Source organism: Balearica regulorum, chromosome 29 (assembly GCF_011004875.1).
Source record: "Balearica regulorum gibbericeps isolate bBalReg1 chromosome 29, bBalReg1.pri, whole genome shotgun sequence".
NCBI classification, from domain to species: domain Eukaryota; kingdom Metazoa; phylum Chordata; class Aves; order Gruiformes; family Gruidae; genus Balearica; species Balearica regulorum.
In genome coordinates this window covers 1-27,080 of record NC_046212.1, presented here as the reverse complement: position 1 = coordinate 27,080, position 27,080 = coordinate 1, and the positions used below count along the sequence as shown (strand labels likewise).

At 69.2% G+C, this 27,080-nt stretch overlaps 2 protein-coding genes across 5 annotated transcripts; both read right to left on the bottom strand.

Annotated features, from left to right (window-relative positions):
* Positions 1–479: 479 nt before the first annotated feature.
* Positions 480–13,207, bottom strand: PDE1B (phosphodiesterase 1B). 3 transcript variants are annotated; one of them, XM_075737726.1, is made up of 16 exons: positions 12,990–13,207; positions 12,512–12,641; positions 6,017–6,130; positions 5,723–5,908; positions 5,203–5,269; positions 4,701–4,817; positions 4,441–4,581; positions 3,890–3,990; positions 2,345–2,470; positions 2,159–2,260; positions 1,922–2,042; positions 1,751–1,832; positions 1,503–1,629; positions 1,206–1,342; positions 863–976; positions 480–755 (listed from the first exon to the last, which is right to left on the bottom strand). In XM_075737726.1, the coding sequence occupies exons 2-15, from the start codon at positions 12,634–12,636 to the stop codon at positions 879–881; spliced, it is 1,644 nt and encodes a 547-aa protein (XP_075593841.1). In that variant the 5' UTR covers positions 12,637–12,641; positions 12,990–13,207; the 3' UTR covers positions 480–755; positions 863–878. The 3 variants fall into 3 exon arrangements, with proteins under 3 accessions (XP_075593841.1, XP_075593839.1, XP_075593840.1); XM_075737724.1 differs by having other exon boundaries at positions 13,012–13,198; XM_075737725.1 differs by having other exon boundaries at positions 626–755; positions 859–976; positions 13,012–13,198.
* A 2,417-nt stretch (positions 13,208–15,624) lies between these two features.
* NCKAP1L (NCK associated protein 1 like) lies at positions 15,625–25,725 on the bottom strand. 2 transcript variants are annotated; one of them, XM_075737741.1, is made up of 31 exons: positions 25,523–25,725; positions 25,150–25,260; positions 24,724–24,816; positions 24,555–24,611; positions 24,328–24,470; positions 24,138–24,228; positions 23,903–24,040; positions 23,761–23,809; positions 23,446–23,602; positions 23,127–23,183; positions 22,692–22,788; positions 22,103–22,212; positions 21,795–21,927; positions 21,602–21,683; positions 21,283–21,341; positions 20,963–21,108; positions 20,536–20,668; positions 20,241–20,360; positions 19,707–19,846; positions 19,408–19,539; positions 19,076–19,294; positions 18,816–18,946; positions 18,629–18,726; positions 18,404–18,497; positions 18,203–18,285; positions 18,009–18,089; positions 17,679–17,772; positions 17,396–17,512; positions 16,556–16,665; positions 16,365–16,454; positions 15,625–15,902 (listed from the first exon to the last, which is right to left on the bottom strand). In XM_075737741.1, the coding sequence occupies exons 1-31, from the start codon at positions 25,622–25,624 to the stop codon at positions 15,777–15,779; spliced, it is 3,393 nt and encodes a 1,130-aa protein (XP_075593856.1). In that variant the 5' UTR covers positions 25,625–25,725; the 3' UTR covers positions 15,625–15,776. The 2 variants fall into 2 exon arrangements, with proteins under 2 accessions (XP_075593856.1, XP_075593858.1); XM_075737743.1 differs by having other exon boundaries at positions 18,404–18,494.
* Between the last annotated feature and the right edge of the window lie 1,355 nt (positions 25,726–27,080).

Genomic DNA, 27,080 nt, shown 5'->3' with positions numbered 1-27,080 from the left:
GGTGGAACCGGGGGCTGGCGCTGCCGCTTCGGGGCCTGATCCTGCCCTCCCACCACCCCCCAGCCCCATCGCCTCCTCGTTGCCCCCCTCCCCACCCGTGTCTCCCAGCCTCACCCACGCCGCGTGGGGCAGGACCCCAAGGGGAAGCCCTGAGGTGCCCTTGGGGCCAGCGGAGCTGGGGACAAGCCACACGGGGACGTGTCCCCGGCCCGGGGTGACGCAGAGATGTGTATCCTGGGACAGGGATGCGCGGGGCGGGATGGAGACATTCGGGGTCACCCAGCGTCTGGGGCCAGATGGACCCAGCTGGAACAGAGGGGATCGCGGTGACCCTTGGGGTGACAGCGTACCCCATCCCTCGGTCCCCTGCTGTCCCCAGCCCCCCTCGAGCACCCGGCGCTCTGGCGGGGCGAGAAGAAGCTTTTTTTAAAAAGCCATAAGGACAAAACCCGGCCGGGGGGGGGGGGGGGGTGGGTGGCTGGAGGGGGGAGCCGGGCAGCCGCTGGCGTGGCAGTGAGAGGGTTGGCGTCACCATCACCCGTGACCCGAGGCCACGCGGCTCGGCGGCCGGTTTGGCACAGGCAGCCGGAGCTGGCCGGACTTGGGGGGGGGGGGGAGCTACCGGCCCCGGGGCTGCTTGTGGTGTCGGCACGAATCCTTGTGCGGTCCCGGGCGGCTCCTTCCCTGCAAATGGTGCTGAACTCGATGGCGTCGAAGACTTTGGGCGAGACGGCGTCACTCGGCTGGGCGAGGACCTGCCATGGCGTGAGGGGGACACACACACACACACACGCGCTCAGGGCTGTGCCGGCGATGCCACCAATCCCCCCCACCCTCGTTTGCCCCCCACCCACGCACCCACCTCGCTCCTCCCGGTGCTATTCCACGTCCCCGTTCTGCCTGTGCCGGCTGGAGGCCGCGGGCGGCTGCTCCTCGCAGGGTGACAGCTCCTCGATGGACGCCTGGTTGGTGATGCCTGCGGCGGGACGCGGGGCTGGGGCGGGGGGGTCGCTCCGGCCACCCACGGGGGCCAAGACACCCCCCCCAACCTGTCCCCCACCCCACAAATCTGGGGACCACCCACCCTGTGCTTGGGTCACCTCCCCACCCAGGGATGCTCGACACAGACCTGGCCCCGTTGCGTCCCCTGGGCGGTCCCCATCCCTTCCCCGGTGGCCGCGGTGGCCTTGGTGGCCGTCACCTACCGCTGGCCGCCCGCTCCTTCCACTTCTGCTTGTTCTCCTGGATGTACTTGGCCCAGGTGGAGCGGAAGCCGGCGAGGTCGGCTTTGATGTCCCCAAGCTCCAGGTGCTCATCCAGGGACGGCTGTCGCCACTGCGAGCTGCGGGGACGGGGACGGCTGGGAACAGGGCAGAGCCACCGCCGCCACCTCCCAGGTCCCAAACAAGGTGGGTGCCCCCCCCCCCCCAACCCCCCAGGCTGAGCTCCACCACCTCCCCGTGGCGGGGATGGGGAAACTGAGGCAGGCCGGCACGGCTGACCTGGCCTGCTGGCTGCCCGCCGCGTTGCCCTTGGCCTTGGTGCCGTCTTCCGCGTGGGGCAGCACCATCTTCTCGGCCACATCGGTCAGCACGGAGAAGGTGGGCTCCACGATGAAGTCGATGAAGCCTGGGTTGGGACAGGGACACGGCGTCGATGGGGACACCCCCTCCCCATGGTGGGGGGGGCAGGGGGAGGCCGGAGGGGGGGATTGGGGACAAGGTGGGGACAGGGACCCACTGCCACGTACCGATCTGGGACTGGGCCACCAGCGTTGAGGTGCGGTCGCAGAGGGGCGAGAAGGGCAGCCCCAGCTCGGCCTCCTTGTCCCCCTGGCAAGGCAAGGCAAGGCAGACGTGTCCCCAAGGGGTGGTCCCTGTGTCACCACCAGCACCCCCCCCCGGGGACGCGGGCGCCCTACCTGCCTGAAGAACTCCTCCATCAGGGCTTTGGTCCAGCGGCTGTGCACCGACCACTGCTTGGTGGGGTGGCTGATGTCGGCCGCGTGCAGCAGCAGCGACAGCACCTTGGATTTATCGATCCTGGGGAAGGGACCCCGGCGCTGAGGTTTGTCCCCAAAATCACGGGCCCCCCCCACGCACACACACACACACACACACCCCCCCCGGCCCCGACCTGGGTGGGCACCCGCGCTCACCGCTCCAGCTGCTGCAGGGACGTCTTCATGGACTTCACTTGCTGGAAGTGGCAGGACATATCGGTGGCCAGGACCATCTCGATGACCAGCGCCCGCAGTTCCCTGCACCCCGGGGAGGGGGGAAACGCCGTCAGGACCCCGCGTCCCGCCTGGGGACAGCCCCGGGGATGGGGACGGGGACCTTACGCAAATTCGTCCTTGGTGAGGTTGACGAAGATGTTCATCTCGTCGTCCTGCATCATGCGGAAGACGGCGCTGATGTGGTGGTTCTCCAGCACCGAGCGGTCGTTGTAGAGGATGGCGCAGTCCGACCTGGGCGTGGGGGGACGGGGACGGTGGGGCCCCGCCATGGCAGGGGGCAGACTGAGCCCCCCCCCCAGGGAGAGTGCTGTCCCCAGGGGGCCAGCACATCTGTATCCCGGCCATAGCAGTGGCTCTGGGTGTCCCCAGGGGGCCAGCACATCTGTATCCCGGCCGTAGCAGTGGCCCTGGGTGGCCCCAGGGGGCCAGCACATCTGTATCCCGGCCGTAGCAGTGGCCCTGGGTGGCCCCAGGGGGCCAGCACATCTGTATCCCGGCCGTAGCAGTGGCCCTGGGTGGCCCCAGGGGCCAGCACATCTGTATCCCGGCCGTAGCAGTGGCCCTGGGTGTCCCCAGGGGGCCAGCACATCTGTATCCCGGCCGTAGCAGTGGCCCTGGGTGGCCCCAGGGGGCCAGCACATCTGTATCCCGGCCGTAGCAGTGGCCCTGGGTGGCCCCAGGGGGCCAGCACATCTGTATCCCGGCCGTAGCAGTGGCCCTGGGTGGCCCCAGGGGGCCAGCACATCTGTATCCCGGCCGTAGCAGTGGCCCTGGGTGGCCCCAGGGGCCAGCACATCTGTATCCCGGCCGTAGCAGTGGCCCTGGGTGGCCCCAGGGGCCAGCACATCTGTATCCCGGCCGTAGCAGTGGCCCTGGGTGGCCCCAGGGGGCCAGCACATCTGTATCCCGGCCGTAGCAGTGGCCCTGGGTGGCCCCAGGGGGCCAGCACATCTGTATCCCGGCCGTAGCAGTGGCCCTGGGTGGCCCCAGGGGGCCAGCACATCTGTATCCCGGCCGTAGCAGTGGCCCTGGGTGGCCCCAGGGGGCCAGCACATCTGTATCCCGGCCGTAGCAGTGGCCCTGGGTGTCCCCAGGGGGCCAGCACATCTGTATCCCGGCCGTAGCAGTGGCCCTGGGTGGCCCCAGGGGGCCAGCACATCTGTATCCCGGCCGTAGCAGTGGCCCTGGGTGGCCCCAGGGGGCCAGCACATCTGTATCCCGGCCGTAGCAGTGGCCCTGGGTGGCCCCAGGGGGCCAGCACATCTGTATCCCGGCCGTAGCAGTGGCCCTGGGTGGCCCCAGGGGGCCAGCACATCTGTATCCCGGCCGTAGCAGTGGCCCTGGGTGGCCCCAGGGGGCCAGCACATCTGTATCCCGGCCGTAGCAGTGGCCCTGGGTGGCCCCAGGGGGCCAGCACATCTGTATCCCGGCCGTAGCAGTGGCCCTGGGTGGCCCCAGGGGGCCAGCACATCTGTATCCCGGCCATAACGTGACCCTGGGTGTCACCCAAGACACCACTCGGTCCTTTCCGTGCCCCACAACGTCCCCCGTGTCCCCACAACAGAACCCCAGCCCCGCCCCGCTCTGCCCACGCCGTGCCGCGCCACCCGTGCCGTGCCGCGCTGCGCGCGCCGCGTCACCCGCCCTCACTTGGTCTGGATGTGGAAGCTGTTGGTGGTGCCCGTGTGCTCGTAGTCGTGGATGGCGGCAGCGAAGATGATGGCCAGGACCTCGATCTCCGTCAGGTAGTGCTGGGGGGGACGCAGGTGTCAGGGGGACGGGGACGGGCACCACCCCGCGAATGGGCGTGTGTTTGCACGACTGCGTGTGACGGCACACGCGTAACGGCCACACACGCCCGTCACGGTCACGCGTGCGAACACGCCGCGAGCGTGCACGCGCGAGCGTGACAAGCGTGACAGCCGTGCGGTGACGACAGAGCGCGCGTGTGCCCGCCCGACCCCCCAAGCTAGGGGTCACCCCCCGTCCCCCCCCCGTCATCCTGGCCATGTTTCCATGGCGACAGCGCAGTCGCTAGGTGGCGCAGTCTCCGTGGCAACAAGCATCGCCTGGACCAGCCGCACCGGCACCGCGCACCGGACGAGGGCCCAGCCACGGCCCGGGACCCCCGCGGGACACCCCTCACCCCCGTGGGACCCCCGTGGGACCCCAGTGGGACACACACCCCCCCCCCCCCGTACCAACATGCCAGTGCGGAGCAAGAAGCAATGGACGGTCTGGGTGACGTCGGCGGCGTGGACCTGGTTGTGGTAGGGATTCCGGTACTTCCCGTAGCCGGTCTCCAACGCGTCCAGCAGCGTCGTCAGGAAGACAGCGGGGATCTGCGGCACGGGCACAAGCGTTGGCGGATGCGTTCGCGCGTGCAAAGTCGTCGGCACGTGCCGGGCACCCAACACCCCGGGAGCGCCCACGGGTGGGTGCAGGAACTTTCAAGGTGTACCTTGAAGCGGCTGTTGAGGTTGTGTCGGGTGAAGAGCTCGAAGACGATGGTCCTCAGGGAGTGATCGTCCGTCACCCGGTTCAGCGCGAAGACGTCGAAGCACCACAGGTCGAGGCTCTGGGGGCGGAAGCGGGAGGCGGGGGCACTACCCCAGTGCCGGGGCAAACCCGATGCCCGGTGACACCCAGCCCACGCCTAACCGTGCCGGGCAACCCCGGCAATGCCCACGGATGCCCGGAAAAGCCCTCGGGATTCCCAGGGATGGTGAGCCGTGCCCAGGGATGACCAGCCATGCCCCGTGGAGCCGTGCCGTGCCCGGCGATGCCCACCGATGTCTGGCACCGCTGGGTGCCACCTCCCCCGGCTATCCCAGAGCCAACGGTGCGGGCAGGGGGTGGGGGGCCGTGCCCAGGCGCTGTCAGGCCGGGGTAGCGGGCCGGTGGGGCAGCACCCCTTGGTGGGGGGGGGAAGGATTAGGGTGCCCCCCTGCACCCCACGGTACCTTCAGGCAGTTCAGGACGGAGGTGGAGTAGCTGGGCCCCACGGCCGTGTACGTCCGGCGAAACATCCTGCAAGGGGGGGGTGGGAGTCAGGGCTGATGTGGGTGCTGGGGACAGAGCTGGGTGCCGGGAGACAGGCCTGGGTGCTGGGGGAGCCACCTGGGTGCTGGGGGACAGCCCTGGGTGCTGGGGGAGCCACCTGGGTACTGGGGGACAAACCCCGGGGGCAAGAGACAGACCTGGGCACTCGGGGACTCAGCTGGGTGCTGGGGACAGACCTGGGTGCAGGGGGAGAGCCCCTGGGTGCTGAGGACAGCCCTGGGTGCTGGGAACCCACCTGGGTGCCAGGCACAGCCCCTGGGTGCCACGGGACAGCCCCAACCCATCAGGGACCACCATCTCCACCCCAGCCATTTCCCCCTCCCTTGTCCCCCCCACCCACCCACCCCCCCACCCACCCAATTCACCCAGGGGGGGTCATCACGGGGTGGGGGGGAGTGGGCTACGCCACCCAGCACCCACCTCTCCACGAAGATACCGGCCTGGACGGCGTGAACGATGCTGCGAAACTTGGGCTTCTCCTCCGCCCGCCGCCCCTTGGCCCGTGCCTGCTGGGTGAAGGTGGCCGCCAGCCAGTCCCGCACCTCCGAGGGCACGGCCGCGTCCGAGCCCATCTCCCGTAACTCGTCCTCCGTGTCCAGCATCTGCCTGCGGAGAAGGGTTGGGGGGGAAGGAAAAGGGCGACGGAGGATGGCGTCGGGGTGGGCATCACCCGCCCGCGTTCCCCCTGCCACCCCCCGTCGCTCCCGCCCGTACCTCGTCTCGTCGATGTAGACGGCCTCCAGCAGCGAGGCGGCGTACTCCAGGTTCCTCTTCAGCTCCTCCACGTTCACCTCGCCCGTCTCCAGCTGCTTCACCATGTAACGCAGCCTGCGGGCAGCGCGTTAGCGGGGGGACCTCCCCCCCCCCCCCGACCCCGGCCACGACGGAGGGGTCCCCCCGCCCGACCCGCGCGCACACGCCCTGACACGCGTGGGCAGCACCTACGGGTGCGGGGGGGGGGGGGGTGTGGGTGTGAGCGCACGCCTGCGGGTGCGTCGTGGGACGGTGGGCGCCTGCGCCGGGGGGACCCCCGGAGAGCGAGGGGAGGGTCGAGGTGGGAGCGAGGTCGTGGCACGGCGCATCCTGCACCCAGCACCCTGCACCCAGAGCTCATCCTGCACCCCATACCCAGCACCCTGCACCCAGAGCTCATCCTGCACCCAGAGCTCATCCTGCACCCAGTACCCAGCACCCAGAGCTCATCCTGCACCCAGTACCCAGCACCCTGCACACAGCACCCAGAGCTCATCCTGCACCCCATACCCTGCACCCAGCACCCTGCACCCAGAGCTCATACTGCACCCTGCACCCAACACCCTGTACCCAACACTCTGCACCCAGAGCTCACCTTGCACCCAAAATCCTTCAGCCTGCACCTACACAGCACCCAGAGTTCATCCTGCACCCAGCACCCAGAGCTCAGCACTCAGCACTGCGGAGGGGGCACCCCCCCCTGTGGGAGCTGGGCAGGGGCGAGGGCAGGGGGTGGCAGATGTCCCTCCCCACACTGGAGAAGCCCGAAAGGTCACAGGGTCCCCCCGGCACCCCGAGCTCGGGGATCACCCCAGCCCGGAGGGTGGCTGTCCCCACCGTGTCGCGCTCCCCACCCTGCGCAGGGCCCTGGGTGACACCAGGGACAAAGTCCCCCGGCAGCCCGCGGGGTCAGCGGGGCCACGGCGGCAGCTGGGACGTCCCTGGGGACAGGGACAAACCCGGAAAGGGGGGGGGGGGGGGGTCACAGCACACCCTGGGGACCCAGAGCGGGGTCAGGGTGCTCAGCACCCCTCCCCACCCTGCCGTGCCTCAGTTTCCCCACCCCTCCCGGAAACGTCCCCCGCACTGGGTGCCGAGGGGGACTCACGGCAGGATGGGACCCCGCAGGTGGGCCCTGCGCAGCGTCACCGGCTCTGCCATGGGGAGGGGGGGGGGACGGGACGGCGGCACCCACGGGTGGCCCCAGCAGCGTGGGGACGTGGGGACAGGGGAGCAGCGCGGCCGCCCTTCCCCCGCCAGCGTGCGACACCCACACGGGACACGGGGGGTGGGGGAGTGGCGGGGGACACGGGGACACGGCAGCGTCCTGGCAGGGGGGACACGGCGGGGGGGACCCAGCCCTGGCAGGGAGAGCACCCGGGTCTGTGCACGCGGCAAGCGTGTACACACGTGTGCGTGCACACGTGCCTGCCTGAACACGCATTTACAGTGCGCGCGCACCCGAATACACACGCGCGAGGTGTGCGCACGCAGGCATGCACGTGTGCACACGTACGCACCCCCCCCTCGCCCAAGAACGCGCGCACGCGTGTGCAAACGCGCGAACCACACACGCACACCTATGCTGCGCACAAGCACGCGCACGCGGCACAGCCGCGCACGCACCACGTGCGCCCGCACCTGCAAATACCCACCCACTTGCACGCTTGCACACGTGCGCACGCCTCTCCACCCACGCCCGCGCACGGAGGCGCGCTATCTCTCCGGCCCCCCGCCTCGGGCAAGCCCTCCTCGTCTGACACACGCCTGAACACGCGTGTGCCTGCAGCCGGCCGGCCCCCGGCCATCTGTCTGTGTGTCCGTGTGTCTGTCGTGACGGGGGGACGCGGAGGCGGAGGGGGAAAATCCCATCTGGCCGCCCGGGGAAGCGCCGCCCCCGCAGCCATGTCTCCCGCTGCAGCCGCCTTGCTCGCACGCCGGCTGGCACGGGCTGGCAGGAGGTGACACGGGCTGGCACGGGGTGACACGGGGTGACACGGGGTGACACAGCCCACCCCCCCCCCCCCCTCCGCTCAGGGTTTCACCAGGTCCCCCCGGGCTGGGGGGAGGGATGAGGTGGGGACAGGTTCAATGCCAGTCGCTGGTGGGACAACGGTCCCTGTCCTGGACTGGCTCAGCGCTCTGGCCACCCTGTCCCCTCCCGGAGGCCTCGCTGTCACTGCCACCAGCACCCAGTGGGTTCCCGTCGGTACCCACGGGTCCCCATCACTGCCACCAGCACCCAATGGGTCCCCATCACTGCCACTCAGCACCCAGTGGGTCCCCATCACTGCCACCAGCACCCAGTGGGTTCCCGTCGGTACCCACGGGTCCCCATCACTGCCACCAGCACCCAGTGGGTCCCCGTCAGTACCCATGGGTCCCCATCACTGCCACTCAGCACCCAGTGGGTCCCCATCACTGCCACCAGCACCCACCAGGTCCCTGTCGGTACCCACGGGTCCCCATCACTGCTCACTCAGCACCCACCAGGTCTCCATCAGTACCCACGGGTCCCCATCAGTACCCACGGGTCCCCATCACTGCCACCAGCACCCAATGGGTCCCCATCACTGCCACCAGCACCCACCAGGTCCCTGTCGGTACCCACGGGTCCCCATCACTGCCCACTCAGCACCCACTGGGTCCCCATCACTGCCCACTCAGCACCCACTGGGTCCCCACCACCCAGACACACGGTCCCCAAGGACAGCGACGCCTGTCCCCCCCTGCCAGCAGGTCCCCGTGACGCTGCCGGCCCTGCCCGCGGCTCGGGGGGCACTTCAAGACGGGGACAGGTGGTGACAGTCCCGTGGGACGTGTCCCCGTGCCCCCCGTGGTGGGGACATCACCCCGCTCACAGCCCCGAACAAAAACCCCGGGGGGGGAGCGACGCGGCGGCGGTGGCTTCCGGACGGCTGCTCCGGCGGCCCTGCGCCTCGTTAGCGCTAACGAGACGCTGGCAGCGGGCGCGCAGGGTGCGCGAGACCCGTGCGCGCTCGTGCAAGGCCGCGCGAGGTCACGCACGCTCGCGCAAGGCGACGTAAAGTCCCACGCGCTTGTGCAACACCGCGCGGGGTCTGTGCACGGCCGCGCGGGTGACGCGTGGCCGTGCGCGTCCCCACCAGCCCGGTCCCTTGGGGAAACTGAGGCACGGCACGGGGTCACGGGGACGGTCCCAAGCGGGGTCACGGGGTCCCCACCACGCTCCTGGGGACCGGCCCCAAAACCTGACAGTCACCGATTGGGAGGACACGCCGTGTCCCCCCCGTCCCCCCAACGCTGGGGACAGCCGCAGCGGCTCCAAACCCCAGGGGAAGGACGCGGCCGACAGTGACCGCGGAGATGCCGGCGCTTGTCCCCGATCATGGGGACGGTCCCCAGGAGGGGACAGTGCCGTGACCCCACCGGGATCGGCACCAGCGCTGGGAACGCGGAGGCCAGCGGGGCCGTGGGACCGCGTGGGGACGGGGCTCCTGGTGGAACCCTGAGGGGGGGGCACGGACAGGGGGGACCCCCCATCACCCCGCCAGTGGGGGACAAAGCCACCGGGTCACCGCAACTGGGGGACACGGGGCGCTGGCAGCGGGGAGGGCGAGGAGGGCTGGCGAAGGCCAGCATCCGCCCCGGCTCCCGCGGGATTTCTGCCGGTTGATGATTACAATTTGTTTTAATTAGCGGCCGCCGCCCCACGCTGGCACCCCAAAAGCGTCCCCGGGTCCCCCGCAGGGTCCCGTCCCCCCTCCCCTCCACGTCCCACCCGGGTCCTCGCGCTCCCCCCCACCCCTCCCGGCACCTAACGACCTCCCAACCTTCGTTAGCGTCACCCCGGCCTGGCCGCGCAGCGGGAGACAACCCGCGCACACGCGTGTGCGCACGGGTGGGCGCCGGAGACCCCTCGTGTGACGGCACGCGCGCGCGGGTGAGCGTGCAAACGGATAGGCGAGCCCAGCTGCGTGTGTACGTCCGCGCACGTGTGTGCGAGCGTACGTGCGGCTGTTGCACGACCGCAAACCGGAGCGCGCTCGGACGAGCGCAGGTCCGTCGCAAGCGTGCAAAGGCACGCACAACTGTTGCACACCCACACCTCACCCCTGGCACAGCAACCGGACCCGAGTGGGTGGGGGCCACCGCGTCCCCCCGCCAAGGTGACAGTGATGGCTGCCAGCGAGCGAGCGACACGGGGGGGTGACGGCGCAGGGGGTGGGGGGGGAACGGACCGAGGGGGGCCCGGCCAGACGTCACGTTCAAAGCCAGCGCGAAGCTCCGGCGCCCAGCGCGCTGCCAGGGAATGTGACCTTGGGGAAGGCGGCTGTCACCTTCCCACGCACGGCCACCCATCCCCACGGACACCCACCCTCCGGGCCCCCCACCCTTGGTGGCACGACCACGGGGGGATCCCTGTGTCACTCGTCCGGTGCCGGGACCCCCACCCCCCCCACACCCCGAGCGGCAGCCCGGGGACGAGGGACGGCCACCGCCCGGCGGTGGGAGCAGGGGGGTCGGGCTGCGTCACGCTGCCGGGTGGGTGCCACCCGCACCCACGGTCCCCACGGGCCGCCTGTCACCACCCACGGCCCCCCTGCTGCTGCCAGCCCCCCCCCCGCCCCGTGTCACCCCCTGCCACGTCCCAGGCCTGCCGTGGGGATGACGGTGCTTGTGCCAGGGAGGGGTGCAGAGTCTGCCTGGGGGTGCAGCTGGGGACCCCCCCCGGGACTGACACCGCAGCCCCACGTGCACCCACGGGTGCCGTTGCCCCTCCAGCACCCACAGGGTGCCCCGTCCTGGCTGATGCCCACCCTGGGGACCTGCCACCGGTCCCCAACACCACGGTGGAAGCGGGGGGCGGGGGGGGGGGGGCACAGATCCTGCCACCTCGCTGCTCCCCGCTCCGTCACCCCGCTGGGAGCTGAGCACCGTCCCCAGGCCGGGGGGGCCCGCTGCCACCTCGGTGCTGGCGGGGGGGGACGACGGGACTGGGGGGCGCAGGCAGGGTGCAGGCAGGGCGCAGGCAGGGCGCAGGCAGGGACCCCCCCCCGGATCCCCCACCCCCTTGCAGCGGGGGCGGCAGCCGGTGATTTCAGGGAGGGGGCGGCGGGCGGGGGGGAGCGGGAAGGCAGCACAGCCCACGCGTTCGCACACCTGCGCGTGCACGCGCTCCCCAGGGCACGCTCAGGTGCGATCCGGCGCGCGGGTGTGCACACGCGCTCCCGTGCACGCTCGCCTGCTCCCACGTGTGCACACGCGTGGGCGCCCCTGCTCCCACCCGCGCGCACCCAGGTGTGCTCACACGCATCGCTGCACGTGCGTGTGCGTGCTCCCACCCGGTGCTTGCACATCTACAGCAACGTACGCAGACGGTTGCACACTCAGGCTTGCACGCGCACCCTGAGAGCTCTGGTACCAATGTTTTGTGCCTCGGCTGAGTCCTGCCCTGGCCTCGGGCTCGTGTGAAACACGCTCAGCAGCTCGGCTCGCCCGCAAGCGTGCAACACGGGCACCTGGATCCCGTCCTTGTCCTCACGTCCCCCCGGCACACCGGCACCGCGCACACTTCGTGCACAAGCGTGCCTTCGCCAGCCGCCACGTGCGGGTCAGCCCTGCGCACGAGCGCGCACGCAGCTGTGCACGCCCCTCGCACGCCCACGCCTGCGCCCGCCGCACGAGGACCCGCACGAGCGCACGTGCCAGCGGTTCGCGAGGGGGCACGCGCGCACGTGAGCCCACGCGTGAGCGCAGCTGCACACAGGTGCGGGGGTGGCACCCTTGGGGCCACCAAGGGCCCCCTGGTGAGGAGGGGGGTGCAGGGTGGCACCCTGGGGTGTCAGAGGGGTGTCACCCCTCCCCGGGGCTGGCCGGCACCCTGGTACCCGCTGTGCCCCCCCCCCCAGAATTGGGGGGCACCTCAGCCCCCTGCCCACCCCACGGTGCCACCCCGGGGCGAGGGGTGTTGGGGGCTGCGCTGGGGGGGGGCCCCCACCCAGCACCCCAAGAGCTGCCCCATCAGACTCACCCCAAGGTTATGGGTGCCCCCAGCCCCAGGGGGTCCCCGCACCCCTACCTCAAGGGGGTGCTAGGGGGGTCCCAAGGGTGACCGGGGGGGTCCTGCATGGGGGTGCGGGGGGCAGCATGTGGATGGGATGGGGTGGGGTACACTTGGGGGGTCCCCAGGGGCAGCTGAAGGTCCCAGGGGGTCCTGCCTGGAGTGGGAGGAGGGGGGGGGGCAGAGGGTGGGGGCGCACCAGGGATGGTAAGGGGGGGGGTCCCCAAAGAGTGGGGGGGAATCAGAGGTTTTGTGGGGTGCGACGCTCAGGCGGGCTCAGGGGTCGCGGGTTGGGGGTGGAAGGTCCAGTTTGGGGGTCACGCTGCGGGGACAGAGCTGGGGGGGGGTGAAGTTGGGGTGGGGGGGTGAAGAAGTTGGGGTGGGGGGGGTGTTGGGTGGGGGGTGTCACTCACAGCGCTCGGAGCTTGACCCAGATCTTCTTGCTGGGGGCGGACTTGATCTCCAGCGGGGACGGGCACCCACCGGCCGGGTCCAGCGCCTCACGCTCCAGCCCCGGGAGGCTCCGAGGCGGCTCCATGGCCCCTGCGGTGACGGGGACGCGCCCTCAGCCCCTCGGTCGGTCCCGGGGCCCGGCGGACCGCAACCGAACAGCTTGCCGGTACCGCCCGGCAGCCCCGGCAACGGCCTCCGGCCCCCCCCCCCCCCCCCCGCCGTTTCCTCCACCCGGTACCCGGCGGCTGCGCAGGCAGCACCGGCCCGGGCGGCGGAGCTAAGATGGCATCCCGGGCACCGGGGGTGGGAGCACCGGGATGGGGAGAATCGGGGATGGGGGGAGCACCGGGGATGGGGGGGAACCGGGGATGGGGGGGAACCGGGGATGGGGGGGGCACCGGCGTGCGGTGAAGGCGGTGAGGGGGGGGGGGGGTGCACCGGGGATGCTGCGCGCTCCTACCCGGGGATGCTCGGCCGGGAAGCGCCGGTACTGCCGGTACTGCCGTGCTCCGGTACAGCCGGTGCCGCCGTGTCCCGGTACCGCCGGTACTGCCGTGCCCCGGTGCCGCCGTGTCCCGGTCTTCCCGCTGTTGCCGGTTCTGCCTCCGCCGACCGGGGTTCGCCGCAACTTTCCCCGAGCCGGCACCGGCGGGAGGGCGGGGAGGGGCGGGGGGAGCCGGGGGCGGGGGCCGGGAACCGGGAACCGCCCAGCCCCGTTCAGCCCCGGCACCGGGGGGGGCGGCTGCCCCGGGACCCCCGGGAGGGCGATGGCGGGGGGGGGGGAGGGAAATGGCCCGGGCCCCCCCATGGAGAGGGAGGTGTGCAGGGTCAGATAGGGGCTGGGAAGGGGACACCCCCGGCCCCCTGGGTGCTATGGGGGGGACCCCAGGATCTCTGTGGAGCTGAGGGGGTGTAGGTGCCCCAAGACCCCCCCCATGGGTCCCGGGGGAGGCCCCCAGCCCGGTGTCCCCCTCGGCGGGGCCGTGGCCTCCCGTGTGCCGCACGGGGGGGGGGGGCTGCTCCGAGCAGCGGGTTGGCCCGGGGAGGGGGGGGACACACACGGCGACACCCCCCCCCCCCCCCAGCTCCCCCAGCCTCGCTCCCTGCTGAGACCTGCCCCGTTCATCACACCTCACCCAGGACGGTGACACGCACACCGGGGACTGTCCCCTCCCGCCAGCCACGACGCCGCAGCAGCCCCCGAATTATTGTAGGACCTACCCAAACCCGGGGGGGCTGCTGGGCCTCTCGCCTGTTATGGCATCGCCCCCCCTGGGCTGGGGGGAAGCGAGGGGGGTCAGGAGCAGCCCGAACTTGGGGGGGGACCTCGTCCCGTGGGCTCACAGACACCCCCCGCCCTGCCCCACGGCCCCCTGCACCCCCCGCCCTGCACACGCTTTGTCCCCCACCCTGTGGGACCCCTCAGGAAACCTCAGGGTGCCGCGGCTGAAGCCGAGGGCCTGGGGGGCTCCGGACGCACGCTGGGGGATATTGGGGTCCCAGAGCCCCGGGTGGGTCCCAGCAAGTCGGGGTGTGGGGGTGTGGGGGGGGGGGGGGCACGGCAGCACCCGCGCCACCTCCCGCGGCACGCGCTGAGCCGCAGCCCCCGGGGAATATTAATAAGCCCTTATGTAACGCCGTAGGTGTGCGCAGCACCCACCGCCGCACCGGCACCGGGGGGGCCAGGTGGGCCCCCCCACCCCCCCACCCCCCATCGGGGCACCGTCCCCCAGCCCCCACCTTGGCCCACCAGCCCCGGGGGGCTCAGCCAGGTCCCAGCCCACCAGGCCACGTCACCTCCTGGCCTTTGCCAGCTAGCACCCATGGGTGCTGCCCGGGGATGCATCCGGTTAGCCTCCAAATGGGGGGTTGCACCCCCTCCCATGGGGTTCACCCGCTTCGGTGGGGTGTTCTGTGGGTGCAAGGGGCACCCATGGACCCCCACCCGCATGCCGGGGTCACCAAGGTGGGCTGCGAGCCCTGGCACACGGTGCGGGAGCTCCCACACCCCGCTGGGGGGGTATTCTGGGGTCCCCAAACTTTTGGGGGGCTCAGAGAAGGGCTGGGGGCAGCGACTTGAACAAAGACAGGGACCCCCACGGTGCGGAGCAGCCTGGGGTGGGGGGCCGGGGCGCGCGGGGGGCGGCGGGCGCGGGAGAGGCCGTGGGCAGAGATGCGCGCGAGACAAAGCCGCGCTGCCGGCGGGGAGCCTCGGGAGCTCGTTACTGCTTAATATCGTGATTGATGAGCGCGAAAATAGACTTTTGCAGCAATCTGGAATAATCAGGTGGTTCTGGGCGTTAATTCGGGGGAGTTCAGCCCCCCGGGAGCACAACTGGAGGGGGGAGTGGAGGAGTCCAGCCCGCTCCGGAGTGTTTTTTAATCCCCCCCCCCCCGCCCAGATGAATTAATAAAGCAATTAGTGCCGGACGAGGCGGCCGCACGCTTCAGCACGGCCACGCGATCAAGGTTGCGGTTCAGTTTGGCTGCCGGGGCCGCACGCTTGGCCTCCCCCAGCCCCGGTAGCACGGGGCTCTGGCGAGGGGGGTCTGGCGAGGGGGCTCACGGCCGTGGCAGCCATCGTCACCCCCCCTGCCCGGCATGGCCGGTGACTCATGCCGGAGCAGCCGGCCGTGAGCAGAATGGCAACGGCCGCCTCGCCGCCTCCTTCCCTCGCCCCATTAATTTTCCCCCAAGATGCTGCACGGGAGAAAAATAAACACCCTGAGATGGGGGAAAGGAGGCGGGGGGGGGGGGGCGGAAACGTGACTTGAAACGTCCCTGGATGGGTGGGAGAAGGGAAACTGAGGCACGGGGCCGGCCAGGATCATTGCCCTGAGAAGCAGCAGCTTTAATTAAAGCTGGTAAATCCTGCCAGCAGCTCCAGTCCCTCCGTGTCCCAGCTCCCCAAGGTCCCTGGCAACCCCAGACCCCCCCGAACCTCCCCCCCAGGCACCCACAGGAGGTTATTTCAGCTGGACCCACGCGCCCAGACCCCCACCCTGGGGTGCTAGGGCAGAGCCAGCCCCAAATATTCCCTGGGTCCCTCCTAGCCACGAGTCAGACGCAGCCGTCGGGGGGGAAAGTGGTTTAGTGAAGGCGGCGATGGCTGGGGGACAGGACGGGGAGGGTTGGGGACAGGGTGGTGGCACCCAGGGGTTGAGGGAGGACCTGGGGGTCCTGGCACAGGGCGGTTCGAGGGGAGGGGGCACGCGAGGGCAGGGGTCAGTGCGAGGGGACCCTGCTGAGCAGGTTTTCCCGACACACCTCGCGGTAGGCGTTGCGGAGCAGGACGTAGGGGAAGCAGGTCTCCAGCATGTCCACCGTCAGGAAGGACGACTCCGCCACGATCTGAGAGAGGGGACACACACGCTGTCAGCAGCCCCCGCTTCTGCCTCAGTTTCCCCCCCCCTTGCCAGAGAGGGGAGCTGGCCCCCAGCCCCTCCTCGGCAACACTGGGTCCTCCCTCCCTGGATGGTTCCCGTGCCCCAGCTCCAGATCGAAATATTTGCATTTAAATTGTTTTTCAGTGAGGGCGAGCGCTCCCTGAATACCAATCCCGCCCCCCCCCCCCCCCCATCTCGGCCAGCCCAGCCTCTCTCCAGGGGTGTCGGAGCTGGATCCGGCCCCCCAGGCCCAACCAGAGCTGGGCAAGGGCTGAGCACCCGGAGCCGGCTGGGGAGCAGCCTGGGCAGAGCTGGAGCCCTGCGGAGATGTGGAACTGGGATGTGCCCACTCAGGAGCACCCCACAGCCCACTCAGGAGCACCCCACAGCCCACCCAGGAGCACCCCGGGGCCCCGCCGCCACTCACCAGATGCATGAGCAGGGAGATGGAGTCGCGGTTCCTGGCACGCAGCTTGTCCGTCTCCTGGCCCAGCTGCAGGAGGCTGACGGAGGCCAGCTAAGGGACGGATCCTGATCAGCGCTGGGGACGGCGCCCACCCCGGGAGGGTGCCCACCCCCTCCCCGCCAGGCACAGCTGTGGCCCCCGGCCGCTCTCACCAGCAGGAACTCCTTGAGGTGGGTCTCGATGTTCTTGTTGTGGACAGTGAAGAGGGCGGCCGACACGTGGATGATGGCCTTGGCCAGGCAGTGGATGTTGTTGTTATAGCCTGGGGACACGGGGAGGTTGGGGACACGGGGAGGTTGGGGACACGGCGAGGTTGGGGACACGGCGAGGTTGGGGACACGGGGAGGTTGGGGACACGGGGAGGCTGGGGACACGGCGAGGTTGGGGACACGGGGAGGTTGGGGACACGGGGAGGCTGGGGACACGGCGAGGTTGGGGACACGGGGAGGTTGGGGACACGGCGAGGTTGGGGACACGGCGAGGTTGGGGACACGGGGAGGCTGGGGACACGGGGAGGTTGGGGACACGGCGAGGTTGGGGACACGGGGAGGCTGGGGACACGGCGAGGTTGGGGACACGGGGAGGTTGGGGACACGGCGAGGTTGGGGACACGGCAAGGTTGGGGACACGGGGAGGCTGGGGACATGGGGAGGCTGGGGACACGGGGAGGTTGGGGACACGGCGAGGTTGGGGACACGGGGAGGCTGGGGACACGGCGAGGTTGGGGACACGGCGAGGTTGGGGACACGAGGAGGCTGGGGACACGGGGCGGCTGGGGAAAGCACGGGGCCTCTGCTGTGCCCATCTCCCTTGGCACCAGCCCCACCAGTCCTGGGGTCCTGCTGTCCCCACCAACGCTCAGCCGTGGCTCCGGGGACATCGGAGGTCCCAGCACACACAAGGTATGACACCGAGGAACTGTGGGGTCAGGGGGACGCAGCCAGGACTGGGGACACAGGGACAAAGGTGCCAGGGACACGGCTGAGCCTCACCGTCCACCTCGGTGTTGTAGACGGACGCCGGGTCAGAGGCCAGCAGGGGCAGGGACACGGCCACGAAGACCAGGAGCAGGCAGGCCACCTTGTAGTCCTCCTCCGGGGACGAGCCGTCTGCCGGGGAGGGAGGTGACACTAGATGGGGGACCAGGAGGGGATCCCGGGGGTCCCAGGAAGGTGACACAGGGTGGGGAAAGGTGAACGGGGCTGGGGGTCCGTGGCAGTGTCACAGATCTCAAGGACAGCGCCCCGCGACCCCAGCAGCCGCCCATGGCGGTACCCGTCTTGCTGCCAGCGAGGACGTTCACCAGCGCGGGGTCGATCTCGCAGGGGATCCCCGCGGCGGAGGCCAGCTCGAAGATGCTCAGGGTGACCTGGCGGGGGGGACAACAGGGACGTCGCAGGCTCGGGGCTGGGGACACGGGGTGAAACGGGTTGCGGGGGACCACGCAATGCCACACGGTGCCAGGCAACGTCACGCAGTGCCCCGTAGCACCATGCAGTGCCATCCGACACGGTGGGTACGGGACAGCAGCGACCAGCCCTGCCTGGGGACAGCTGTCCCGAGCACGGGAGGTGCCACCCTGTCCCCGTCCCGCTCCGTGCCCACCTGGATGTCGGTGTCGGGGGTGACAACATCTGTCAGACACTCGATGGGGCCCATCAGGAAGGGGCAGTGGTGGGAGAAGACCTGCAGAAAGAAGGTGGATGCTCACAGGGCTCCTGCTGACCCCTCCCTGGGCGGTAGGGCCTGTGGGTGGGGGTCCCATGGGGCAAGAGACCCGTGGGGTGGGGGGCACCCACCTCCCGCAGGCCCTGCTGGGCCATGGCGCGGAAGCTCAGGATCTCCCCGATGATGGTCATGCGCTTCAGGACGTTATCGGCCGCTGCGGGAGGAGAGGGGTCAGCGGTGGTGTGTGTGCGCGTGTGTGTGTGTGTGTGTATGCACGCGCGTGTGCCAGCCCCACGCTCCCCCTCCACGACCCTGGCTCCCCCCAAACTCACAGGTTAGCCGCGGCAGCAGAGCTGCCATCTGCTCGGGCTTGCAGGAGCTGGAGCGCAGCTGGACCAGCGTGTCCATGTTCTCGTTGACCAGCTTCTGCGGGGGACGTAGGGCTGGTGGCAGCGGGGACTGGGGTGTCCCGGCCACTCTGCCCCCCACCCCCCCCTCCACACTGGCCAGCAAGCCGCCAGCCCTCCCCCGACCGCAGCCCTGGTCCCCAGCCCTACCTTCAGCTCGGTGACCTGGGAGCCCACGTGCCACATGAGGTTGTCGCTGAGGAACTTCATGCCATATGGCCCGATGAGCTCGGCCAGCGCCCGCATCTCTGCAGGGTGGGGGACAAGGATGGGGACATCAACGGGGTCGGGGGGGGGGTGACGATCCCCCCTCCCTGTAGCATCCTCCATCCCTTACCTGAGACATCGGAGAACTCGGCGGCGCTGAAAGGGGGCTCGCCCTCCCGGGGCACCGTGGTGAAAGCCTGCAGGGCAGGGGCCAGGACGATGGCCCCGGTGCTGGCCTGCCGCAGCAGGGCCTCCAGGTACCTGCGGACACCGAGCTGCTGCCACCATCCGACGTCGCAACCCACGGCACCGCCACCCACGGCGACCCACGGCACCGTGGGGCCACCTCCCACGAGGGAGGGAGGGCGCCGGTTCCAGCGTGGCACCCACCAGTTGGTGTAGATGGTGGTGAGCGTCTGCTCGCCGGCGGCGTCACGGGGCTGCGTCTGCTGCAGAAGGACGCTGCGGATGATGCGCCCCGTGTCCAAGCCCACGAAATGCCCCAGCGACTGGATGAAGCTCGTGTAGGCGCTCAGCCCCACCAGCACCTCTGAGGGCCGGGCCACCTCCTGCGTGGCCTGGCTGTAGCCGGCCATGGCCACGATGGCTCTGTGGGGACGAGAAGAGGCTGTCCGGAAGCCGTGGCCATGTGTCCCCTCCCCGGCAATGCCCACGGCCCACCCTGGCCCCGCCATGTCCCACGTCCCCAGCGCGGTCCCTACTTGGTGAAGCGTGTCTCCAGGTGGCTGCTGAGGTACTCGGCCGGCGTCACCGTGTGCTCGAAGATGGTGAAGTTTGGCACGTGGTTGAGGCTCAGGGACAGCTCGGCCAGCGTCAGGTGCAGCTTGTCCATGCTGGGGTGGGGGGGACAGGCACCGTTAGCCGCACCGCAGCCCCGTGGGGACAATCCTACAGTCGCACCGTGCCCCCACTTCACACCATGCCCACGCCCGAGGTCTGGTGGCCACCGCTCCCCACTAGCCCCCTGCCCACCCTCGCTAGCCACCCGGGTGGCTCTCACTTGGTGGTCAGGGTCCGGTCCTTCCTCTGGCTCTCAGCCCCCGGCTTGTCCCGCTCGGGCTCCCCCTTCTTGGCCGGCTGCTTCAGGGTCTTCTTGTTGCGGGCTTTGCTGACGGTGGAGGCGCAGTGCTTGGGCAGCAGCTATCGGACACGGGCAGCGCGTTACCACAGGCCACGGCACCAAGGACAGCCCAACCAGGGCCTCCAGGACCAGAAGTCACCGTCCCCAGGGTGGAGCTGGGGACATGCCCTGCCAGATGTTCTCCCCCATGGCCTCTGCTGTGCCAAGGCTTTGGAGAACATGGAGGCCATGGAGGTCCTGGAGACCTGGAGGTCCCAGGGGACAAAGACACCACAGAGACCTCAGAGGCCACGGAGACCCCAAAGACCACGGAGACCCTGGAAGCCACAGAGCCCATGGAGACCCCAAAGACAACAGAGATCCTGGAGACCTCAAAGACCCCAAAGGCCACAGAGATCCTGAAGGTGATGGAGACCCCAAAAGCCACAGAGACCTTGGAGGCGCGACCCTCACCTGCTCGCTGAGGTTGTGCTGCTCGGCGCAGGCATCCATGATGCAGGCGCTGGCCTGCCGGGCCATCTCCTCCAGGAACTTGTTGCACATCCCCAGCGCTATGGCCTTCAGGTGGGGGTACTGCGGGGGGAAAGCCACGGCACCGTCACGGCACGTGGCACACGGCAGCGTCTGCAGCGTGCCACCAGCTGCCTCGAGGCCATGAGGCCGTCGTTGTCCCCTACCCACGTGTGGTAGCAGCAGCCAGCCACGGTGTCCCCGCATCCCCCGTGTCCCCCTGGGTAGCGGGACCCACCTCCTCCGGGCACATGGGGTGGACGCAGTGGGAGAAGTGGCCGCAGAGCAGGGGGAAGGCGATGCTGTAGCGCAGCATCGAGGGCTCCTCCATCGTCGCCAAAAACATCTTCTCCACGGGCCGAGGGTAGAAACTGCAGGGGTGAGGGCAGAAGAAGGGGGCAGGGAGAGCAGGAGAGGGGATTCGTCTCTCTGGACACGCCGTTCCTGCACCACACGTGTCTCGTCCCTGTCCCTGTGTCCATGTGTATGTCACCCAACCTCTCCCATGGGTGACACGTCCCCCCCAGACACTTCCATCCCTTCCCACACCCGTCACGTTTCCATGCGTGCCGGGGTGCAGAACGTGGCTCAAAGACGTCCAACCAGGGTGACCTCCTGCCCCGTGACTGTGGGGAAACTGAGGCAGAGCAGGTTCCTGTACTCACCAGAGGTCGGAGAGGTCGGAGGCCTCGGCCAGCAGCTCCTCCAGGGAGTCGAGCAGTTTGGTGTGGAAGATGATGAGGTTCATGACGCGACCCACGTCGGGGTTGGAGCCCAGTGGCAGCGAGGCCTTGGCCACACTGGTGTAGGCCTGGGGGGACAGCGGGCTTAGGGACAGGGTAGGGGAAGAGGACGAGGACAAGGACAGGGGTGGGGAGAGTAATAGGGAAGGGGATGGGCACAAGGATGGGAACAAGGACGGGGATTGGGATGGGGCCAGGGACAAGGACAGGGACAGGGATAGGGACAGGGACAGGGCCAGCACCTGCAGCCGGAACCAGTCCAGGCGGAGCGGTGTGAAATCAAACTGCTCCTTGTCATCAACTGTGGGGAAACAGAACCGTGGGGAGACTTGGCCATGGGGAGGGGGCTGAGGGCAGTATCAGTCTGGGGGTGCTAATCTGGAGGTACTGGTCCAGGGGGGGCCAGTCTGGGGTGGCAGTGCCCACCCACAGGACCCGCAGGAGCTGCCATCTCCCCACTGTCCCCACAAGCCTGTGCCTGGGTGCCCAGCGTGGTCCAGGACTGCTGCAGGGCTCCCGGGGAGGGGGTACATCAGTTCCCAGGGGGAACATGGACCATACCTTCCTTGACGGAGAGAGCCGAGAGGGAGCTGACAAAGGATGACAGGATGATGGACTCTTCCTCAGGGCACACGGAGAGGTTCTGCGGGGCCGGGGATGGGGACAGGATGAAGGACGGCCAGGATAGGGTGCAGGAGACACGGAAAGGCCCAACAGGGGGGACAGCTCAGCCCCTGCCAGTGCCCCGCGGTACCTGGATGACTTCGCTGAGCACCAGGGCGTCGAAGCGGGCGAGGTACTGGACGTGGTAGCGTTGCAGCACCCTGACCTGCCGCCGCACCAAGCTCCGCAGCTGCTCCATGAGAAAAAGCAGCTCTGCGATGTAGCTGCCGCCAGAGCCACCGGTCAGAGCCTGTGCCCGCCAAATCCCGCCGGTGCCAGCTGTGCCTACGGCACCCCAGCGTTTCCCCAGGGCAGCCCTCACCGTGAGACCGGCCTGCCCACCGCTGGGGGTGCCCCCCGCGGCCCTGCCCAGCACCGGTGCCCACATGCCATGCCTACCTGTCAGCGAAATCCTCGGGCGTCTTGGTCTTGGTGACGTGCTCAGCGTGCCGCACAAGCCAGCTCACCTCGTCCCGGCAGAAGGAAAGCGCCATGAAGACGAAGAGGGCCTGAGCAGAGCGGGGGTTAGAGGGCACCAGGCACTGCCACTGGGCTGGCACCGATGGCCCAGGGCACTGCCACCGCATGGCACCGGGCTGGCACCCCCACCCACAGACCCTCCCTGCACCCATTTCACATCTCCATGCACATGCAGAGCCCCAACACCCAGCCCCTTGCACCCAAACCCTGCACCCACACACCCCCTGCACCCAGCCCCCTGCACCCACACACCCCCTGCACCCAAAACACGCATCCACACATCCCCTGCACCCCGAATCCTGCACCCACACCCCCCCTTCACCCCACACCCTGCACCCACACACCCCCTGCACCCAGCCCCCTGCACCCACACACCCCCTGCACCCAAAACATGCATCCACACATCCCCTGCACCCCGAATCCTGCACCCACACCCCCCCCTTCACCCCACACCCTGCACCCACGCATCCCCTGCACCCCAAATCCTGCCCCTTGCCCCCATGCTCACCTTGGGTCCCAGCAGCCCGGGCTGATCCTCCAGCAGCGCCTCCAGCTCCCGCACGGCCCCGCGCAGGTACGCCCGCCGGCCCCGGTGCAGGGAGCCGCTGCGGGGGGGGGGGTCAGGGTGAGGGTCGGGGTCAGGGCCACCCAACCGACTCCCCCAGTCACCCCACTCATCCAGTGGGGACATCACGGGCACCACGTGGCAAAGGTGGGGGCTGTGGCGAAGGGCCAGTGCGGACCCGATTGGGGCACCCCAGCCACCCCCCAGGGTGCTGGCACCCCTAGGAGACCCTGGAACCCCCCCCAGCTCTCTGGTACTTATGGGACCCCCAGGATCCTCCAATCCTTTGGGATGCCCTGAGACCTCCCATCTCCCCAGGACCCCTGGGACCCTCCCCAGTCCCCCCAGACCTGCTGTCCCCCCCTCCAGGTCCCCAACCTGTGAGCCACGGCGTGTTCCTTGCACTCCTTGAGATCGGCCACTCGCTTCCCGTAGCTGCGAGAGAGTCACGGCCGCGCAGTGCCAGGCACAGCACTCAGCACGGCACCCAGGAGAGCCCCCGGCACCCCACAGAGCCCCTGGCACAGCCCCCAGCCCCTGGCACCCAGCACAACCTCCTGGCACCCCGTGAAGTCTCCTGGCACCCGGCACAGCCCCTGGCACCCAACAGAGTTGCTGGCAGAGCCCCCAGCCCCTGGCATCCACCGCGGCATCCCCCTGGCACCCTCCACGGCCCCAGCGCTGGCACGGCCGTTACCCTTTGAGGCTGCTGAACAGTTCCTCGGTGACCTTGTGGACCTGGAGGGCCTCGTCGCGGAGGAGAGTGATGTAGAGCGAGCCCTGCAGTGCCAGCCGCCACAGCTCCAGGCACTGTGGGGACGAGGCCAGCGCCCCCGGGCACACCAGGAACCCCACTGCGGGCACAATCATCAGGCAGGCAGGGGCTGCCCGCGCTGCCGGCCCCGCAGCAGGCACGGGGACGGCCCCAAACCGGGAGCCAGGCTGCCCGCGTGGGGCTGGGGACACTGTGCCCGCGTGGGGCTGGGGACCCGCAAGCACCGCAAGGACTCACTGAGGATCCAGCGCTCCATCACCTCCAGGGACAGGTACTCACAGGCCATCTGGGGACACAGGTGTCACCGTGTCACCGCCCTCAGCCCTCCCGCAGCCTCCTCCGGGATCTGCCCTGGTCCCCGCGGTGCGGTGGCACTCACGGTGTCGGAGCTGGCGGGGCTGAGCATGGCACCGGCGGTGCTGAGCAGGCTGAGGAGCTGGTCGCTGCGCCACTGCTCGGCCCCCTGGTTCCTCCGGGCGAAGAGGAAATGGAGGGACAGGAGGGCGCTGGTGACAGCCTGGGGGACAGGGGGACATCAAGGGGTGGCCATGGGGTGGATCGGGGCAGGATGCAGCCCTGCTGGCTCACAGGACCCTCAGGAGCTCCCGTCCCACCTTGGTGTGCGGCCCAAATTCCTCCGTCAGCTTCTTGAGGGGGTGGTCATACTCCAGCACCATCTGTCCCAGGCGGGTGAAGCTGGGGTCACTGCGGGGACAGTGGCATGGGGGGTCAGGGATGGTCCTCAGGGCCAGCCCCAGCGGGGACAGTCTGTGGGGACAGCCTCGGTGGGAACTTCCGACCCACCTGGTGCCGTGGCTCATCTCGTGGGCGCAGTGGTACATGCCGATGAGCAGCCGGCGGTCCTCAGTGCGGGCCAGCAGCAGGACGAGGGACACGTAGGTGACAACCAGGTCCAGGTAGCTCTTGGTGAAGTCGTAGTTGACGTGCTGGGGAGGGGACAGCTGTGAGCACGTGGGCACAGCCGTGACACCCTCAAAATACCCCCCAGGTACCCCCCACGCTCCACTCACGATGTCAAAGAAGCACTGGCTAGCGTCGATGGTGTTCAGCAACTCGTAGACGTGGTCCTGGCAGGGAGGGGACAAGGGGCTGTGTCACTGCTGTCCCTGCCAAGGTCTGAAATGCCACCGCTGCCCCCCAAGCACCCTGCTCTGCCCCCCGCCACACACCCCGGCTCACCCTGAACTCCAGGACATCCAGGAAGGACTGGTAGAAGGGTCCCAACGCCCGGGCGATGTCCCCCTTGTCCTTGTGCACTGGTCCCAAGTGTTGCTGCAAAGGGACAAAGGGAACGCTCAGGGTGGGGTGACACAGGGGGGACACCCGGGGTGGGGTGACATGGGAGCAAGGAGCGGCAGGATGACCAAGGGAGAGGGATGGAGGGGAAGCCAGGTGGTGGTGACACAAGGTGAGGTGACACGGACCAGGGTGACACGTGGGGGACAGTGTGGACACCAGATGGTGGGACAACGCAGGGTGGGGATGGTGAGGACACTGGAGGTGGGGTGACACGGGGTTGGGGACAGAGCTGACGTCCAGGTAGGGCTGACATGGGATGGGGAGGCACAGGGGGTTGGGGACAGAGGGGACACCCCGGTCCTTCACCGTGCTGCTCCGCACGTCCAAGTGAGGAAACTTCTTGTTGATGAACTTGACGGAGGACTCCATGGCCTTGTCACTGAGGAAGGGTGGCCGCGTCTTGGGGTCGGAGCAGGTCTGCGGGGATCCCCTCAGCGTCAGACCCCCCCAAAAACCCCCTCCTGGGCTCATCCCCCCCCAAAAAACCCCCTCCTGGGCTCATCCCCCCCCATCAGAACCCACCCAGCGATCCCACCACCCCGTTTCTTCACAACCCTCCTTCCAGGAAGAACCCAGGCTCTTCCCCAGTAGACGGGGTGGGGTACCCCGATGTCCTGTACCCCAACCCGTCCCCCTCAGGGGTCCCAGGCACCCAGCCCCACCCCCACCCCGCACCCACCTTCTTGATGTTGTAGATGCGGATCAGAACACCCCGTCCCCGGTCATTGAGGATCGTCAGCTTCTCGGCAAACTTGTTCTGGTAGACGGAGGGCAGCGACATGGCAGCGATGTGGTGGGGAGAGGGCCACCCTGTGTCCCCCACGGTCCCCGATCGGGCCCCAACACCCAACTTCCCCTTCCTGGGCTTCCTGGGCTGGGCCCTGAGCTGGGGCCACCGCCACGTGACATCGCTGCCACCACCCCGTGACACCGCCAGCGCCTGACACCACGGCTGTGTGACATCACGGCCGCGTAGGTCTGGCCCGACGATGACATCATCCATGGCCCGATGACACCGTCCATGGCCATATGACACCAGCTGTGGAGGTGACATCGTCACAGCCGGGTTTGTGCTGGCTACAGCCATACAGCACCAGTCCCAGCCGTGTTATATTCACCAGGACCACATAGCGCCGGGTGTCACCACGTGACGCTGGCCGCAGCCAGGTAACATACGGCACCAGCCACGGCCCTACAACAGCACCCAGGACCCTAGACCACCAACCGCGACCCATATAACAGCACCCAGGTCCGTATAACACCATGCAAGGCCCTATAACAGCACCCAGGGTCCATACAAGACAATCCAGGCCCATACACCACCACCGGGGCCCATATACAACTTCCTAGGCCCATATAACGTGGCTCAGAGCCCATAGAACACTGCCCAGGCCCATATAACGCTGTCCAGGGTCCATATAGCACAGCCCGGGGCTTATATAGCACTACTGAGGGTCCATATAACATCACCTGGGTTCACATAGCACCACCCATGGCCCACGTAACGTTGTTTGCGCCCACATAACGCAGCTCGGGGTCCATATTGCACAGCCCGTGGCCCATATAGCACAACCCAGGGCTCATATAACATTGTCTGGGTTCATATAGCACTACCTGGGGCTCCTATAGCACTACTCAGGGCCCGTATAACATAGTCTGGGTTCATATAACACCTCCTGGGGCCCGTGTAACACCGTTTGAGCTCCTGGAGCACCGCCCGGGCCTACCCAGCCGCGTTACGGGCGCCCCGCGGCGGTCGGTCGGCCCCGTTGCCATGGCGACAGCGGAGCGCGGCAGGCGCCCCCCCCCCCTTTTCCCCGCAGGCTTCACCGGAAGCTAGGCCCCGTTGCCGTGGCGACGCGGCACAGCGCGAGGCCCGTTGGGAGTCTGTTGCGCCGAGCTGCCGGGCCGGGCCCGGGCCTGTGCCCAGCCATGGACCCCGAGGCGCTCGTCCAGTGTCCCTACGACAAAAGTCACCAAGTCCGGGTGTCCCGGCTGCCCTACCACCTCGTCAAGTGCCAACGGGTGAGCGGGGACCGGGGTTGGGGCCTACGGGGGGGGGTCGGGGCCTGCTGGGGGTCGGGGCCTGCTGGGGGTCGGGGCCTGCTGGGGGCCGGGGCCTGCTGGGGGTCGGGGTCTGCTGGGGGTCGGGGCCTGCTGGGGACCGGAGTTGGGGCTTACGGGGAGCCAGGGCTGAGGCTCGCAGGTGGTGGAGGCCTGCTGGGGGGCCAGGGGTC